The sequence below is a fragment of the Phycodurus eques genome, chromosome 15 (assembly GCF_024500275.1).
Source record: "Phycodurus eques isolate BA_2022a chromosome 15, UOR_Pequ_1.1, whole genome shotgun sequence".
Taxonomy (NCBI): domain Eukaryota; kingdom Metazoa; phylum Chordata; class Actinopteri; order Syngnathiformes; family Syngnathidae; genus Phycodurus; species Phycodurus eques.
The window spans coordinates 22,225,236-22,244,272 of NC_084539.1; the positions used below are offsets into that span (position 1 = coordinate 22,225,236).

A 19,037-nucleotide genomic window follows, 5' to 3' on the forward strand; every position below is an offset into this window, starting at 1 on the left:
AAGGCAATGTTTTACTAGATCTTCAATGAACCTATCATTATATTGTTTTGTAACATGACAGACTGGGATGTGTTTTGGGAATGATTAAAGAGAATGTAGTCTTCGGAAAAGTTGACGTTACGTGGTTTTGCAAACAGCAAAGAAAATTTAGCCTTCAATGAAACCATCAATATTTTTTTTTGTAAAATGAAAAACTATTTCATATTTTTTGGGGAGGTAAGATCAAAGACAGTTTTGAGCCTTGAACGCACCTACCGTGTTTTTGTAAACATCGAATAGAATTTTTGAATGTTTGGAAAACATAACGTACGTGGTTTTGCAAACAGCAAAGACGATGTCGCCTTAGATCCACCTAACAAAATGTTTTCAGACACCTCAAAGAGAATTTAGCCGCTCTCTCAGACTAGCATGGTTTTTGGGGGGCCTAAGGCTTATCTGGTCTGCCTTTCAGAAAGATCACAACATTTTCGAGTCTTTGTAAAACTTCAAACGCGTGGTTTTGGAAACCTCAAAGACAATTTTGCCGTCAGTGAGCCGACCGCACCGTTGTTTTTTTTTTTACTTTTCGGAAAGAAGAAACAAGTCGTCAAGACGTTTTTGCCAACATCAAAGACCATTTTGAGTCTGCAGCAAACACGACGTATGTTTTTTCACAAATATGGAAACACTTTTTCAAGTCTTCAACGTCCCGAACGTGCATGTTTTGTAAACGTCAAAGACAAATTTGGCTGCAGTGAGCACTAAAACTCATTTGTTATTGCTTGAACCCAGGAGAGGCTACTAGTTTTGTTGATGTTGTTTTTTTTTAAACATATGGCTAGCCATGACAGGTTTTTAGCAGCTTTATGGCTATTTTTTTTTTTTTTTCTTCCCCAGAAAAACAAAATTTAAGCAAAACCTTTATGGCCTTGAGTTTGACACGCGTGCTTTACAACTCTTGGGGGGGGGAAGAAAAAGAAAGAATTGAAGCTCCTGAGTTGTTGTCACTGGCCGTGTCCCGAGGGCAGCGGTGATGCATGTTTCGACATCTCACGTGTGGGGAAAACACGGCAGAATCCTCCATGAATGCTTTTTGGGTTCCAGCTCAGGCTGCCGTCATCATCATCATCATCGTCACCATCATTTGAGTCAGTGGGTGGAGGCTAACGCAGACTACAAATATCGACCCCCCCTCGGTGGACTCTGACTTCAGCACGCAGCGTTCCTGTGCTCCACTTTTTCCGCCACTTCCCTTTTGGATCACCGCAGGATATTTTTTTTCCGTCGCAGTCATGTTAAGAAACAACGTTTTCTCCTGTTTTGTTTTCTACGCCGTGCTGCTGGTGCTCAAGATGTACATGCTGGCCTTCATCACGGGACAAGTCAGGCTAAGGAAGAAGGTGAGTTGAGTGTTTTTCAGAAATGGATGCAATGATACATTGTGAGTGAGTGGATGAATGTTGAGAATAAATGGTGAGTGAGTGACTGGATGAATATTTCGAGAATAACTAGTGAGTGAGTGAGTGAATGAATGTTTTTCACACACATGGATGCAATGATACAGAGAGTGAGCGAGTGAGTGTTTTCAGACATATGGATGCAATGATACATTGAGTGAGTGAGTGGATGAATGTTGAGAATAAATGGTGAGTGAGTGACTGGATGAATATTTTGAGAATATATAGTGAGTGATTGAGTGAGTGAGTGAATGAATGTTGAGAATAAATGGTGAGTGAGTGACTGGATGAATATTTTGAGAATAAATAGTGAATGAGTGAGTGAGTGGATGAATATTGAGAATAAATGGTGAGTGAGTGACTGGATGAATATTTTGAGAATATATAGTGAGTGAGTGAATGAATGTTGAGAATAAATGGTGAGTGAGTGACTGGATGAATATTTTGAGAATAAATAGTGAATGAGTGAGTGAGTGGATGAATATTGAGAATAAATGGTGAGTGAGTGACTGGATGAATATTTTGAGAATATATAGTGAGTGAGTGAATGAATGTTGAGAATAAATGGTGAGTGAGTGACTGGATGAATATTTTGAGAATAAATAGTGAATGAGTGAGTGAGTGGATGAATATTGAGAATAAATGGTGAGTGAGTGACTGGATGAATATTTTGAGAATATATAGTGAGTGAGTGAGCGAATGTTTTGTCCTATGAGTTCCCGCTAGTTCCCGGATGCATGAGAGAGTCGGGGGGGGGAGTCCCGCGGTCACTTCCGTTCTAACTTAATGCCGCTATGTTGTGCTTTTAATGTGTTCCGTTGTGCCGTTTGCATTTGTTGTGAGCTGTCTCAGCCACCGTAGAACAGATGGAAGTGAGTGCGTGAAGGAGTGAATGAATACTCCGGATGGATGGATGGATGGATTTTCATAATGAAAAGAGGTTGCCGCGACAAATGGAAGGGTGAGTGAGTGAATGCTCAATCCGGCCTCACTGATTTCAAGACTGTAACTTTGCCGTTTTGTTTTGTCGGAATGCGAAGGCTTTTGCCAACCCCGAGGACGCGATGAGACACGGCGGACTGCAGTACCACAGGCTGGATCCTGACGTGGAACGATGCCGCAGGTATGGCCCGCTCGCGGAACACTAAAGTGTCACCACACAGCAGGAAACGCTCGCTTATTGCGGGGGTTACAGTCCAGGAAACCCCCGCAGTAAATGCAATCTGCAAAGTATTGACGAATTCTTTGCAATATTAATATATACATGCATACGTTCCATGTATGCATTGCAATGCCAATTTGTAAAACTGCACTTTAGAAAGAGGTGCAAGTGTTTTGCTTATCCACGTGAGGTCGCCATCCACACACACGACACAAGCACATGCCTATTAGGCGTGCCCTGCTTGAACAACAGCCCATGCGGACATGTGGAGGAGTGAACAGGCAATTTCCTGGGTTAACCATTTCCGCTACTCCTGACACTTACTATCTTGCCAATCCAGGCAGCAAAATAACATTATGGGTACCAGGAATTCATTACGGTAATGTTTTGAACCACAGGACTGGAGTTGTAGAAAATCAAGCTAAACATTGCTTTTTACTTACATTTGTTCCTTTCGATATTGTTGCGAGTGCGTGGATTAGCTATTCGTCGGGCTAAGGTTGGTATTTGGGAATTTATTTCATAAAACTCTGACTGTGGCTTGTGTTTTAAATGGATAAGGTCATTCGTAGGGTTTTTTTTTTTTCTGCCAAGACCCCAACTGATCTTTGCTACATTTAAACCAATTTGCCTATGCAGCTGACTGTATCACAGATGTGCAGGTGAGTAATTGAAAACAAAATCGGAGATCCCCTGGTTCCAATGAAGTTGGGACGTTGTGTTAAACATAAATAAAAACAGAATCAAATGATTTGCAAATCATGTTCAACAATTATTACGGTGCACTACCACTATTTGTGGGGGATAGGCCAAATGGCGAATAGCGAAACTCCATAGAAAATTGACACCCATTAAAACTGCATTGAACTCTTTTTTTGTTTCCAGAATTTTTTTTTTTTTTTAATTATTATTATTTTTTTAACCCAAAAATTGGTGAATAAGCAGGGCTTATAATCCGCTACTAAGTGTTTTCGGGGTTGGTTCCTCCGAAAAAAAGAAAAAAGAACAAAAAGAAAAAGGAAAATATAATTTAAAAAAAATCCAAAAAGAAATTGGGGAAAGAAAATCAATCAGCGCATAGGTAACTCCGCGGGTGCCAAACGATGAGTACTGTTCATGTCTTCATCTTAGCTAACATCTTCCTTTTTGCGCCATGTAGGGCCCACCGCAACGATATGGAGAACATCTTCCCCTTCCTCTTCCTGGGCACCATCTACTCCATGACGGGCCCGTCTCCGGCCACGGCTCGCCTCCACTTCCTGGCGTTCACGGCGTGCCGGATGCTGCACAGCGTGGCCTACCTGGCCGCTCTGCCGGCGCCCACCCGCTCGCTGGCCTACGTGGCGGCGCAGGTGCCCTGCGTGTCCATGGCGCTGCAGATCCTGGCGGCGGTCGCCACCTACGCTTAAGCGCGCCATCGCCACTCGCCGCTAAACCGACATCGGACTCTGAAGTTTATTGAAGGCGACGGGCGAGGGTTTCCCGAACTTGCTCGTTTTCTTCAACCTCGAAGACAATCGGGTGTTTTCGTAAACACGGAGGACAATTTTGTCGTCAGCGAACCTGACATATTTGCCTTCGTAATAATTGTTTTGGGTTTTTTTTTTTTTTTTTTTTTTTTTTTGGAATAAAACAAAATAAGTCACTTCATGAACATCGAAGACAAATTCAGAATAAATAAATTCAGTGTGACTGTAAACATTGTCTTCAACAAAGCTAATGTACGTGTTTTCAGAAATATCAGTCTTCCGCAAACGTCTTTTTTTCAGACTCAATTCAAAAAAATATATATCATTTTTATGAACATCAAAGGCAATTTAGCCTTCCACAGACCTAACATATGCAGTTTCGTAAACATTGAAGTCGATTTAGTTTTTTTAGTAAACTTAACCTGTATGTTTTCGTAAACATCGGTTTTCAACGAACGTAACGCACATTTTGTGTTTTGGTAAACATCAAAAACAATTTCGTCCTCAACAAACATAATGTATGTGTGTCTTCGTATTCGTTTCTGTTATTTTACAGATTCAAACAAAAAAGTGGACTTTTTGTAAACATAAAACACAATTTGATACACATCGGAATCAACTTAGCCTTAAGTGAACTGAACGCGCGTACTTTGGTAAACAGCCACGGATCTCACACCTTGTTCGGTATTTGGGGGATTTTTGTCAAGAGTTTTTCGGAAACATGAAAAAGACAATTTAGCGAACCGACCGTACGTGCTTTCGTAAACATCAAAGACAATGCGGAGTCCTCAATGGACCGCTCATACGCGATTATTTCGTGAACGATATTGATGACATTTTCGGGTGGCCTCTTGAGCTGGGAAAAATGTTTGTTAAAGTCTGATTTTCACCGGATGTTTACACGCAAACAATATGTTGGGTCGAAGTGTGTCGTGACAGCATTAAGAATCGACTCACGGTGGCTCTTTTTGCCGGTTTTTTTTGTCTCTACTTGAAAATGCGAAGGAAGCGCCTCACAAGGGCTGAATATTTCATGTCTGAATATTTATTTAATTATTTAAGATAAAACGTTAACTGTAATAAAATGATTGTTTTTGTTGTTGTTGTTGTCGTTTTGGGTGTGTGCAAGTTGAAAATAAAATCTGTCCGTGCAGACTTTTTTTCTCGCAATATTTTAACTTTATTCAAAAAGAATATATGCCCGTGAGTCTCGTTGTATGCTCTGTTTGTATGTGTCGCTGCTCCATGTGTGCGAAGTAGCAGCTGTTTGCGGGTTTAGAATTACCGTAACATCTACTGTATGGTGATTTCCATTAGCTCGTCTTTGTCGTTTATTCCCACCTATTTTGTGTGAGAATTTCGAAATTTTGCTCAATAAAATTAGGACTTTTCCCCTAAAATTCGGAGGTTTTCTCAATAGAATTACCAAATTTCTCATGAAAATGATGACATTTTCCTAATGAAATCTACCATTTTTTTGTGAAGCCTGTGAAATTTTCTTCAGAAAAATCAGCGCTTTTTTCTCCCTCAATGAAATTATTACTTTGTGTCAAACAAATTATGACATTTTCTCCCCAAAAAGATTTCAGGCAAAACTATTACTTAAATGACTGCTTTTTTTAATTTCAATTCAATGAAATAAAAAATCTAATCTAACTTTTTTTCCACTAGAAAATTAGCCTTTTCCCTAAAAAAAATGACCATGCATTCTCTCAATGAAATAACTTTTTCTAATGAAGATGAAGACACTTTTAAAAACAAAATGACCACTCGTTTTGTAGAAATTATGATTTTTCTTTCCCCCAAAAACGATGTCACTTTTTTCTCATAAAGTTCAAATTGCATTCAGTCGAAATGACAACTTTTCCTCAATGAAATCCCGACTCATCTCTTAAAAATGACGTGGCCTTTCGCGTTGTGTGTCCGGATTCACCGAGCGGACTTTTGTTCTTTCGTGGTTTGGTTGAACATTTTTGTTGTTTGTTTAAATGGCCAATGTTTGATTGTCTTCTGTTGGATGTGTCCACTTTACAGCAGTGACAAATAAACAGCTTGAAGCAAGCGTCCTCATATTTGGTCTTCTTTTCCTTTCTTGAAAGTGATGTTATCCAATAGTCTTCAATTTCTCGACGGCCGGAAAGTGATAAAAACTGAACTACGTAGTGCACTATATCAAATCGCGATATAGTGATTACTTTGCGTGGACATTTTAGGGACTAACTGGATCTGCGATATACAAATCCCTACGTAGTGATTAGGGAGTAGGGAAAGAGCGAAAGATTCCGAACGCAGTTCGCTCATTCCCTACTCCCTAATCACTACAAAAGGACTTTTAGTGAACTTTTTTTTACGGAACTATCTAGGTCCACTGTATAAAACTCCCTATATAGTGTTGATAGAATAGTTAACGAGCAAGTGCGAGGCCCCCTGCTTTTCATCCAGTGTGCAATTCCAGCATTCCTGGGCCAGTTATGTAATTGCGTTCATATCCTGAGGGGCCCCGAACCAGGGCGGGGAGGACGCCACAGCTATTACAGCAGCACCCTGAAATGCTCTTTTTTTTTTTTTTTTATCACCTCATGCCTCAAAGGAATGTTTTATGATTACACCTTGAAAAAAAAAAAAAAAAGTGTTTTTTCTTTTTTTTTTTCCCTGGGGATTTTCCAACAGGCTGTGAGTCATGTTCCTGAGCCGGAATTCTGGGCCATGAAGAGTTTTCCTCACGGACAAAAGAAACACGAGAGTGTGGGAGGTTTCTGGTAAAAGCCATTTAATCCAGGGCATGAGGGGCGTGGCCATAACCTTGACGTGTGTCAGCACGTACTTGAAAAAAAGTGTTTTTAAAAAAAAATGTTTTATTAGCAGGAAGTGTAAATACATCCAGTGACGACACATTTAGGGTAACTTGCCAAAATATTAATGTGCCATATTTGTGTCTTTTTTACCAGTTAAAGAAATCCCCCCCAAAAATAACGACCTTCATAAAAACACGTTTTTTGGTCACTGCGCCATGTGACGAGGGTGTAGTGATATACTCGCAACATATTTGGAAAGTCCTCATTAAGTGGTTTAATATGAGCTATGACGTGATATGGTTTTTTGCAAATACAGTCGGTACGGAAAGTTTTCAGACCCCCTTCAATTTTTCACTCTTTGTTACATTGCTGCCATTTGTTAAAATCATTTAAGTTCATTTTTCCCCTCATTAATGTCCACACAAGAGCCCATATTGACAGGAAAAAAAAGGAATTGTTGAAATTGTTGCTGATTTATTGAAAAAGACAAACTGAAATGTCACACAGCCAGAAGTCTTCAGACCCTTTGCTGTGCCACTCATATATCGAACTCGGTCGGGCGCCGTCCATTTCTTCCGATCATCCTTGAGATGGTTCTACACCTTCATTGGAGTCCAGCTGTGTTTGGACTCGATGAGGAAAGCCACACCCCTACAGGTCTATAGAAGACCTTACAGCTCACAGTGCATGTCAGAGCAAATGAGAATCATGAGGTCAGAGGAACTGCCTGAAGAGCTCAGAGACAGAATTGTGGCAAGGCAAAGATCTGGCCAAGGTTACGAAAAACCTTCTGCTGCACTTGAGGTTCCTCAGAGCACAGCGGCCTCCATAATCCTGAAATGGACAACGTTCGAACCCTTCCAAGTGCGGCCGAACTGAACAATCGGGGGAGAAAAGTGAGAGAGGTCAAGAAGAACCCAAAGATCGCGGTGGCTGAGCTCCAGAGATGCAGTCGGGAGATGGAAGAAAGAAAGTCTAGAAAGTCAAGCGTGACTGCGGCCCTCCGCCAGTCGGGGCTTGACGGCAGAGTGGCCCGCCGGAAGACGCGTGAAAGCCCGCATGGAGTTGGCTCAAAAAACACCTGAAGGACTCCGAGATGGTGAGAAATAAGATTCTCTGGTCTGATGAGACCGAGCTAGAAACGGTTGGCCGAAATTCTAAGCGCCATGTGTGGAGAAAAGCGGGCACCGCTCATCGCCTGTCCAATGCAGTCCCAGCGGTGAAGCGCGGTGGTGTGGCGGCATCGGGCCGTGGGGTGTTTTGCAGCTGCAGGGTCAGGGAGACCGGTTGCAATCGAAGGAAAGATGAATGCGGCCAAGTACAGGGATATCCTGGACCAAAACCTTCTCCAGAGTGCTCAGGACCTCAGACTGGGCCGAAGGTTCACCTTCAAAAAAGACAATGACCCGAAACACACAGCTAAAATAACGAAGGAGTGGCTTCAGAACAAGTCCGTTTTTGAATGGCCCAGCCAGAGCCCTGACTTAAACCCAACTGAGCATCTCTGGAAAGACCAGAAAATGGCTGCCCACCAACGTTCACCCTCCAACCTGACAGAACTGGAGAGGATCTGCGAGGAGCAATGGCAGAGGATCCCCAAATCCAGGTGTGAAAACTTGTTGCGTCATTCCCAAAAAGACGAGCTCAAAGGATTAGCTCAAAAGGGTGCGGCTACTAAATACTCAGCAGAGGCTCTGAATACTTCTGGCTGTGTGATATTGCAGTTTTTCTTTTTTAAATCTGCAAAAATGTCAACAATTCCGTTTTGTTTTCTGTCAATATGGGGTCCTGTGTGTACATTCGTTTTCTGAGCCGCTTCTCCTCACGCGGGTCGCGGGCGTGCCGGAGCCCATCCCGGCTATCATCGGGCAGGAGGCGGGGCACACCCCGAACCGGTTGCCGGCCAATCGCAGGGCACATACAAACAAACGACCATTGGCACTCACATTCACACCTACGGGCAATTTAGAGTCTTCAATGAACCTAGCACGCACGTTTTTGGGATGCGGGAGGAAACCGCAGTGCCCGGAGAAAACCCACGCGGGCGCGGGGAGGACATGCAAACTCCTGCAATATAATAGAGAGTGAAAAAGTTAAGGGGGTCTGAAAACTTTCCGTACCCGCTGTCGATATTTGACCTTGATACCGATTCGGTTTGAGCCAAGGCACAAAAAAGGTCCACGTGAAAAAATGTTGTTTGGATCATTGTGTCACGACATAAAGGCATTTTGATCAACTAGTTACATATTTAGAAAGTCCCCTTTGAGTGCTTTAATACGAGGCATGACTTGATGCGGTCTGTTGGAAATGGATACATTTTGACCCAAGGAGCTCACCTCGACTCAATCGGCTCGGAAAACAAGCCACATACAAATGTTTTTAGGGGTTATTGCATCACCACATGAGGGCATATTGTTACTTTTTGTATTTTGGACATTTTCCATTGAGTTCTTTAACATGGTTTGTTGCTAATTAGATGACTTTTGACCCACGGTGCTCACCTTGAGTCAATTGGCACCAGAAAAAAAACGACCTGCGCAAAAATATGTTTTTCAGTAATTGCATCATCACACGAGGGCGTATTGAAACTATACTTACATATTTGGAAAGTCTCGGGTGTGTTTTCTTGCAAATGTCATTTTTTTACCTTGTAATTGATTAATTTGGACCCTTGCGTCAATCACCACCAAAAGCTACCTTCTATAGGTAGATATAACCAACAACGAGTTGACCAGGGAGACTGAGCCAAATGGAATGCGGCGCTCCAAATCATCTTTTCGGCATTTGAATCCAAATTTGACCTTTTTCTTTGACCTTTTGACTCGTTTTTTTTCCCGCGTTTGACTGTTCGTGCGCGTTGTTCCCATTTTCTCTCCTCTCCCCCTGGTTCTTCCCGTCAGGAGGCCGTGTTTACGTTGGACCGCCGAGCGGCTTGTTCAGCGAGAGGCCATAAAACAGGCAGGAAAGTTGGCTGCAACCTGATTCAACAAACAGCCCAAATTCACTTGGACTGGAAATAATCGGCAGAGTTCTACAAACACTTGAACAGTTTACACACACACACACAAAAAACAGCTCAAATTCCATAAATATTTATTACATATCAATAAACAGAAATACCTACTTTCACAGCGGTGGTCTACAGCACTGGTTCAAAATAACTGCTCCAATAATCATAGTCATAACAACAACAACAACAACAATAATAATAATAATAATAATAATAAATCATCATCATAATAGGTGTTCAGCTCTGCTTCATAATTTGAGGCCACATTTGATACACAAACATTTACAAGTAGTACTTGGCATTAAAAACGATGGCGGTACAATATTTTTAAGACACTTGGTGTTGTTTTTTTTTTCCCTGTATGTGCGTGCGTGCGTGCGTGCGTGCGTGTGTGTATTTGTGTGTGTTGACGTAAAGCCGTTTGAGCGTTTATTCAATATCCAGCTTACTAGTACACTCTGTCTGCACTAGTAGGACAACTTTGGCGTACTTGTCGGACAACTACATGCTACTAGGGAGGCAAAACTATGCACCAGTTGACAACTGTGTGCTACTAGTACCACTAGTGACATTATAAAATTTGACTAGTTAACATCTAGCGCTTCACTAGTAGTACTAGTAGCGCGCAGATGTCAACACATACACAATTTTGCCTCACTGGTCAGGTAGTTGTCCGACTTGTTTGGCACAGTTGTGCTACTAGTGTGCAGGAATGTCATACAGTAGTGGAAAACACTTTGCTAGCAGGACAGTCATTCCACTAGTGCCCTGAGTTGTCTTACTAGTGAGGACAAAGAATGTACTAGTACACAGACCTTAACCTGGATGCCAAGAATACGGAATAAATGCTCTAAGGGCTTTCCATAGTGCGCGTGTGTTCATTTTCTTTCGTTTCGATACCACACAGAGGTTCAGCAACAGCCCAAACAACAACAACAAAAGTTACAACAAAAACAGCCAAGGGGAGGTAGAACAAAGAAAAGAAAGGGGGGATAAATGTTGGGAGGGCAAGCCGGCCGCTCACAACAAACGTGAGCGAGAAGTACCTTTGTAAACATTTCATAACGTTTTTTTGTTTGTTTGTTCACTTTTCCTGGGTGGAGGACGTGAAAAGCAAGTTATGCAAGTTATAAGACGGCTGCTGCTCGTTAAGAAGCTCGTTTTGCTTGATCAACTTCACTTTGGATTGTAAATGTATTATTTATGTATTGATTTATTTTTTAAAATGGTGAACACACTTGGCTAAATATCTACGCTCGCGATGCCACGCGAAACCTCAGGAGGCGAAAGTGAGCCATTCAGTGTTTTAAGGGGACGTCTCCTGCATTCATTTAAAAGAATATTTGTACACAAATACAGTGAACACCTGCTATGTCGCAGTTCTCCGTTCGCACCGTTGCTATATAATGTTTTTTTTTGTTTGTTTTTTTAGCGTTTTAATGAGTTTTTACAGTATACAGGCGAGTCATAAGTCGGAGTATTGTCGTATGCTGTTCGTATGTGTTGATGCTCCGTGTGTGTAAAATAGTTGCAGTTCGTTTGGAGGTTGGAATACCGTAACCTTGCGCTGCTTTTGCCGCGTCGGGCGGACATTTCGCTGCTCGACGCAGCGTTTATCGTCCCGCGACGGCAGCACAGAGGCGACGAGTCGACGGGCCAATTGGAAAATGTCCCAAAACTTGATTAGCGACCGGTTGACGTTTAAATGTCAACGCGGAGTAATAAAGTTGGCTTGTTGTCGAGCTGACTAATCCGTTCGACGCCTCATCTTACGCTAATTTAAGTTAGTCCATCTATGGAGTTTCGCATTCTACTGTATGTTAGTATTAAAGTCGCAGACTTTGATGCGACAAAATGATCTGGTTTGGTTGAACATTTTGGTGTCAGTATACAATGTTTAATTCTCTTTTGTATTCTGCTCTGTTTGTGTGCGTTGCTGCTCCATGTGTGTGTTAAAATAGAAGTGTATTACGTAAGATCTATGCTAATTGTGTTTGTTTTCTTAGCATTAAGCGAGCAGAGTAACTGGTAAACCATTGTGGTGTTTAAGTAGATGCTGTGTTTTTTTGGTTGTACACTGTTTTTGTATGTGTTGCTGCTCCGGGTGTGTTAAAGGAGAAGCTGTTTGAAAGTTTATAGTTAGCGGTACTGTAACATCAATGCTAATCTTCATTAGTCTACCATGGCGTTTCACATTATATTGTTAGCCAAATAGCATAATTGCACAAGTCATCTGTCACAATATCAATTAAAAAAAAAAATTCCTTTTTTTTTTTATTTCATTCATTCAGGTCATGGTAAAGTGCAAAAGTTAAAATGAGGAAAATTGACTTTTCTTGTTTGTTGAATTTGTCGTGTTTTCCAAAAACATAAAAAAAAAATGACTTGTTCCCAGGCTAACGATGTGTTCGCATTAAGCTAGCGGGTTTTCCGTGTGGATTGGGAACGTGTCCCCCGCGATAAACAAGGGTTCACTGTATTTTGTTGAAATTTGCTTTGGGGGACAGGACATCTGGTGCTAATTTGGAATAACTCGGCTAGCTGGAAAAGGACTACAATCATGGCTGCTACGGCCAACCCCGGAAAGAGGTGACGCAGTTCCGCGCTGGCTGCTGGGAAATGGCACTTGTGAGAGACCTCCAGCCCTGTTTTGAACCTGTGTACACTGAACAAAAGCGAAACTCGCCATAGAAGACAGCTCGGAACGTCCTACCCTTTATTTTGAATAGACTCAATAAAAGAATAAAATGGATTTGTTTTGATATAACACATCTATAAATATGCATCCCAGACATAGCGCTACTTTATCTATAAACAGACTTCTACAAGCATTTTTCCGGAAAAGAATAATCACATCTTATGATACGACACTTAAATGAGCAAACTCGAGTTTAACGTGACTCGTCTTTTTCTTTCTTTCTTTCTTTGAATTCACGTTGAAACGTTTCGGGAGTCGCTCGAAATGACCGCGGGAAGAAGCTGGAGCGTGTCGGGTCGCCACTCTTTGGGTTTTGATTCCAAACACGCACGCGCGGACACGGCCGGCTGGCACGGCAGCCATCTTGAAAGAGGGCAGACGGAAGGAATGCGGCAGCCATCTTGAAAGAGGGCAGATGGAAGGAATGCAACAACAAAAAAAACAGCAAAAAAAAACCCCTCAAAAGCAGAGCAATCGTATTCAATAAAAGTATACGCGCCACTCACAAAAAGTTCGGGACATTGACTTTTCGAGTGACATTTCAGGGTCAATGCAGTATAATCTTTACAGGTGAACTTTGACCTTTTCCAAACTTTTGGACGGACATTGAATGTTTCCTGTACTTTTTGCATTTCTTGCTGTTGTCCAACAAGGCGGCAGAATTCTAAACTGCTCCATTCAAGTGGCAGTTGTTTGAAGGTTTCCAATTACCGTAAAAATGATGCTAATTTACGTTAGCCAGTCTATGGCATTTCCCATTATATGTTAGCTTTAAACTAGCACACTTTGGTTAGACAAAATATGGTTTGGTTGAACAATTTGTTTAAATATACAATCTTTCATTTCCTTTCACACTCCAACTGGGAGAGACAAATCAATTTTATTGGAAAACTGTGAATGAGAGTCTTCGTTTCCTTCCCTCAAAGTGATGTTATATGATAGCCTCCCAATGCCCGTCAGCAAGAGAGTGGGAATGGGCGCTAAATAATATTTTAAAAAGCGCGTTTTAATACGTTCAAGAGTGTTTTAATACGTATGCATGTGTTAAAAGGGAGTTCACGTCCGTGCATTTTAGGTTCATCCTGAAATTTCCCCCGAAAAGTCCAATAATCATATGTTATTGTTGTTATTATATAGAAATAATATGTTCCAAACTTTTTGTGAGTAGCGTCAAAGGTACGGTAGTGGTTGTTTGAGAGAAGTGCACGGCGGGATTGTCTTCACTTGAGGTCCAGGACGTCTTCCTCGAAGGATGCGGCGAGGGCGAAGGCGCCGGCGAGCGGCGGCGGACTGTCGGCCCGAAGCACCGACGTCTCCGGCTCGGCCTCCAAAATGGACGCCACCTCCAAGTCGGCGTCGCCGGCCTCACAGTCCAACCTGATGAGGGAGAAATTATTCTGGGCGTTTTGTCTTCTTCTGGTGTGGTTACTAACTCGTTCACTGCCGCGGACGTTTCAATTTGTCAACCGTTTAGTGCCACGGACGAATATATTCGTCAAGTACGTTTTCCAGTAGGTTGGTGTAGGAGACGCCGTCTGACCTGTCACTGTTGGTGGACGTTAGCGCTCTCGCTCTGGGTTCCTCCGCCGCGTTCTTCCTGCTCGTTTTACTCGCTTTGGACGCACCGCCGTCTGATTTACTGCTCGGTTCTTCCGTCAGGCCTGTTGAAATTGTGTTTTTCTTGTTATATTCGTGAAGGCCCGTGCACTCAATGTCTTTTTCTTTCGTTTTTCAAATTTATTGGACTACATAATTGGTTATTTTGTTCTAAATAGAAAAATGTTACATAATTACATATACGTACATTTATTATTTTCTAATAAGTGGTTAATTGAATTATTGTAATTGTAAATGATAAAAGAAGAAAATCTTAGTATAAAATAATTTTCCATGTACAGTATTTTATTGGTTTTTATGAATTCATGGGTTAACTTTCTGGGGGTAAAAATTAAAATGGTCAATAATGTACAATACAATATATACATACATTCATTTAATATTTCTATAATTTGTCTATCAAGAATTTTACATAAACATTGATTTTTTTCATAAAATATTTGGTGAATAATAATTATTTAGTAAACACAGTGAACAATGTTGTATAAGCATTTAACATTTTGACTCATTTGATTAAATAATTGGTTTATTAATTATAATTAAATTAAACTATACATAATTGAATTAAAAAAATAGAAAATAATTCTGATATTCATTTTTCATAATTTCTTTTAATACACAAAGAAATAAACTTGTTGATTAGTTACTTATTTATTGTAAATAATAAAAAAGTAAAAGAAACACTTTTACATATAGCTTTAACACTTATTTGATTAAATCATTGGTTATTTAATCATAAAGGAATTACAAGTAATTCAATGTAAAAAATGAGATAATTATTATCATATGCATTGGATTTTTTAAATGTAAATATGTAAAGTAATACTGCAAAAGCAATGGAAAATAAAAATACAAAAGATAAATATGAAAATAACGTAACTGATAATTTTTTCAAATATGTGTTTGAAACATGATTTTAATTTGAGATATTTCAACTTTATTTTCTATTGCTTTTTCTCTTTAAATAATTGCTCAAACAAGCCAAAACAGCAGTACGTAAAGTTTACCGAGCAGCTCCTTGCGCGTGCGGCTGGCTATCTCCTTGATCTCCATGCGCGACAGAGACAGCGACAGCGAATGCGTGGCCGACACCAGCGGGACGGCGCACGCGGCGGCGGTCGGCGGGGCGGCGGCGGTCGGCGCCGTCAGGACCTTGCCGGCCAGCGGCGACTCGAGGGGTCTCTCGATGCTGCGGCCCGCCAGGTTGCACAGAGGGATCTTGAAGATGTGCTTGCACGCAGACTCGCCTGCGAGGAGGCCACAGCCCAGCGCGACAACTTTAGCACGTCCTGACACAATTGTCACAATTGACTATTCTCAGGAAAAACAAAAAAACAACAAAAAAAAATCATTTGACATTTCGGGCGTGGCGCGGAAGGAATTGGCTAGCTTTGCTTAGTTTGAGCTTCATGATCGGAAACAACTAGCAGCATTGTCGTAATGGTACAAGAAAAAAGCAAAGTCGTCATTGGTGAGGCTAAAGTTGCGATGGAAAAAGTTGACGTTACGACGATAAAGCCGCAATGTTGGGAGATTTTTAGAGAAAAAAAAATGTGAATATTACGCAAAAAATTTGTCGTCGTATTTTTTGTCGAAAAAAAAAAAATGTTAGGAGAAGTTGTGATGTTTCACGAGGAAATTGTCATATTATGACAAAAAAGTAATTATTTTACAGCAATGTCGTGATTTGTGAGAATAAAGTCGCGATGTTACGAGAAAAAAAGTTGACGTTACGACAATAATGCCAAGCTAAGCGACGCCAAAATGTCAAAATATTCATTGAAAAGCAGTTTGGCGGTGCATTCAAGCACACTTCTTTGGCTCGGAACGTGACAGGAAAGTTCCATTCAGCAGGCCAGTTAAAGCCGGTTTGAAGTCCTTGAATGCACCGCGAGTGACAACACTGGCGGCCAAGCTCGAGCGAAATGGACCGCCGACGCCGGCCCAAGACACAAGCTAAATCAGCGCCTGCTTAGGGCCTTGCGACCACTAGGGGGCGTTACAAGAGTAATTAACAGTCAAGAATATTTGTATCGTTATATTATTTGGGGCGGACTAATTCGAAGCAAGAGCAGAGTGACAAAAAAATGGTTACATCTTTGGATTAAAGGGAGTTTTGTTACCGTTAAGATTTTGCCCCAAATTATGATTCCTTTTTCTATTTTGCTTTCAAAGCATTTTGTCGCCTTCTTTCAAGTACCTCTGTTCAATTACATCACTATTGAAGTTTTGGCTTGACTTGAATGCATTTATTTGATCTAACGCTCACTTTTAAGTGCCGATGACATGATGATGATTTCAAAAAGAGAATCATGATGATAATAATAGTTATAGTAATTTTAGCAAAGATTCGATTAAAACAATTTGGATGAAATGAGGCTTCGAAAACGTGAAAAATCAAGCCGTTAGTCTCAGCTCTCAAATGCTGTGGGCGTGTCCGCCGAATGCCTGAAATTACGCGCCGCTGAAAAATGGATGCTCCTGTATTTTGTGGAGCACAGTGGTTCTCAAACTTTCTGCACCAAAGTCATCGCCTAAAAAAAAAAAATACTTGGCTATCGAAATACCACCATCATGACTAGCATTAAAATTCAGACGTCTAGTAGGCCTAAGTGTTCTTAAAAAGCGAGACAGTTATTCCTAAAAAGGAATATTTTGTATTACAGCTAGCCACTGTAACATTGTATAGCTCGAACATTCACAGTGCGCTTGAATATAATTGCATTTAGGCAGGTATATTTTCGCACTTGTATGACATTTTGAGACTCACAGGGAGCATCTTTCTTATGCCTGCACAAAAGTACACGTTTGAGCCGTGACAATATATCCGCCGAAAGCCTCCGGTAGCTGAAATACATCCCGCCGGGTCATCGCGGGGCTTTCCACATCGCAACGAGAGGCGCCAGCCGGCGGCCAGCTCGCGGGCGCACAGGTTTGACAAGTAAGTAACTCGCCATTGCGCCGCATAACCGCTGATGCAAACTGAGGCGCTCACGTTTTTATATAGCGGGAGAGGCGGGACTTAGCTCGGAGGGAGGCTCGGGCCGGCTCCGCGTACGGCAAACCAGTGCAGCGCCGCGTTAGCGTGAGCTTGGTGTGAAAATTGTGACTGCGTGCAAACAATCTTCACGTGGAGTCCTCGTCACCGAAACACTAGATTAATAACCTTCGGGAAAGACGGTCCCAACTCAGAGGGTTAGGGGCTCAAATTAGGGTTTCCAACCAGAGGCAGGGGGTTCAAAGTAGAGCTTCAAATTGGGGTTAAGGTTTCAAATGAGGGTTTTTTTTTGTCAAATGTTACAAGAAAAAAGTTCCACTTAATTAGCACAATTGGAAACAATTCCGGATTCTGGGAGGACACATTTGGTTTCCTTGGCGTCTCCTTGGCTGTTGTAGAAGTGGACACTGGGGGGCACTGTTGCTGCTCTCCAATGAACAGTCAGCATGCGCCACGCGGGTTATTGGGGCGATTGGGGTTATCTGGCGAGCATCCCGCAATATGTGCCATCACGCATGAGTCACGCCCGCCGATGAAATGAGATCTTTACGAGAGCTTTTAGCGCTAATTGCTGCAGTGACATCACATGACCCCCGTCCCCCACACCTCCCCCGTTGAATTGGAATTTTTGTCAGCTCCAGAAAACCCCCCCGCCCCCTTTCCTCATTTGGATTTTGGGTGACAAAAGTCTCCATGGCGACAGTGCAATCTGTAAATCATGTCCTTTCCCCCTTCCTTCCTCCTTCCTCCTTCCTCCCTCCTCGAAGTCGGCTTATTCCGCTCTCATCTTTAACCCTTGCTTGAAAACTCTCGTTTGAAACACGACGGGTCTTATCCTCGTTGACGGCCCGCGTAAAAACTGCCGCATTTGGATTTTTGTGCGAGCACGTTTGCCGATTTGGCAGAGCCGTCCGTCCGCGCCGGCGCGGCGGCAGCGTGCCCTCGAGATGCGCTTGATTTGGCTGTCAGAAATTCCTTCGAAACCACAGGTGTCAAACGCAAGGCCTGGGGGGCCAGATCTGGCCCACCACATCATTTTAGGTGGCCCGCAAAAGCAAATCATGTGCATCAACTTCCACGAATCTTTGCTAAAATTACTATAACTATTATTATCATCATGATTCTCTTTTTGAAATCATCATCATGCCCTCCTCCCGCATGTAGAGATGCCTCCCTGCGAGACTATTGCACAGTACACCGGTCCACGGAACGAGCAAAACCGGCTCCGGTCCGCCGACTCGCCGTTACGCCGAGAGCTTACAGCGCTAGTCGGGCAATAGAGCCCGAGAAGGCAAACGTTTCAAATCGGCGTTAGGGTCTCAAATTACGGTTTCAAACTAGGGTTAGGGTTTCAAACCAGGGTTAGTGTTTCAAATTAGGGCTTGAAACTAGGGTTAGGGTTTCAAATGAAGGTTTCAAGCAAGGGTTCGGCTTGCAAACTCTGCTTTCAGAGCCAGTGTTAAGGTTTCAAGTTGAAGTTTCAAATTCGGGTTTACAGCCAGGGTTTGGATTTCAAGCTAAGCTTTGACTCGACCTTTGCGCCCGCTCTTCCTCCGCTCTCACGCGCCAATTACTCCTCGCGCTTGCTCAACATTATCGGTCCGTTTTCGAGCGGTCGGTGGGAGAAGGAAGGGCGAGAAGGACATGACGTTCACTTCGCATTCCGGCGCGGTCGTTAGTACGGCGTGAACGATACCTTCGGCGTCCTTAGACGTGTACAGCGAAAGCTTGGTACCGTAGGGGATCCGTATTGAATCTGAACCGGGGACCAAGAAGAGGGTTACACACACACACACACACACACACACACACACAGACACGACAAACACAACACAACACAACACATTTAGGG

At 42.3% G+C, this 19,037-nt stretch overlaps 2 protein-coding genes across 15 annotated transcripts in view; one reads left to right on the top strand and one right to left on the bottom strand.

Annotated features, from left to right (window-relative positions):
• Positions 1–1,052: 1,052 nt before the first annotated feature.
• On the top strand, positions 1,053–5,237 carry ptges (prostaglandin E synthase). Its single transcript, XM_061699164.1, has 3 exons — positions 1,053–1,379; positions 2,477–2,559; positions 3,758–5,237. Exons 1-3 carry the CDS (start codon positions 1,272–1,274, stop codon positions 4,005–4,007), a joined length of 441 nt encoding a protein of 146 aa, XP_061555148.1. The 5' UTR covers positions 1,053–1,271; the 3' UTR covers positions 4,008–5,237.
• A 4,701-nt stretch (positions 5,238–9,938) lies between these two features.
• Positions 9,939–19,037, bottom strand: part of garnl3 (GTPase activating Rap/RanGAP domain like 3) — a 39,744-nt gene continuing 30,645 nt past the window's right edge. For 9 of the 14 annotated variants that reach the window (XM_061698582.1, XM_061698580.1, XM_061698574.1 and 6 more), the window contains 5 exons: positions 18,882–18,941; positions 15,195–15,434; positions 14,111–14,231; positions 13,795–13,947; positions 9,939–12,970 (listed from right to left, as the gene is read on the bottom strand). In XM_061698582.1, the coding sequence (XP_061554566.1) occupies positions 12,730–12,970; positions 13,795–13,947; positions 14,111–14,231; positions 15,195–15,434; positions 18,882–18,941 (815 nt within the window). In that variant the 3' untranslated portion in view covers positions 9,939–12,729. Of the gene's footprint in view, positions 13,948–14,110; positions 14,232–15,194; positions 15,435–18,881; positions 18,942–19,037 lie in introns of all 14 variants that reach the window. The other 5 variants (XM_061698585.1, XM_061698578.1, XR_009769919.1 and 2 more) reach the window with 4 other exon arrangements.

Bases quoted from the DNA above. Each gene is read 5' to 3' on its own strand.
- ptges (XM_061699164.1), top strand. From the start codon at position 1,272: ATGTTAAGAAACAACGTTTTCTCCTGTTTTGTTTTCTACGCCGTGCTG. The intron at 1,380-2,476 runs GTGAGTTGAGTG...CGGAATGCGAAG, and splicing joins AAGTCAGGCTAAGGAAGAAG to GCTTTTGCCAACCCCGAGGA. The intron at 2,560-3,757 runs GTATGGCCCGCT...TGCGCCATGTAG, and splicing joins GACGTGGAACGATGCCGCAG to GGCCCACCGCAACGATATGG.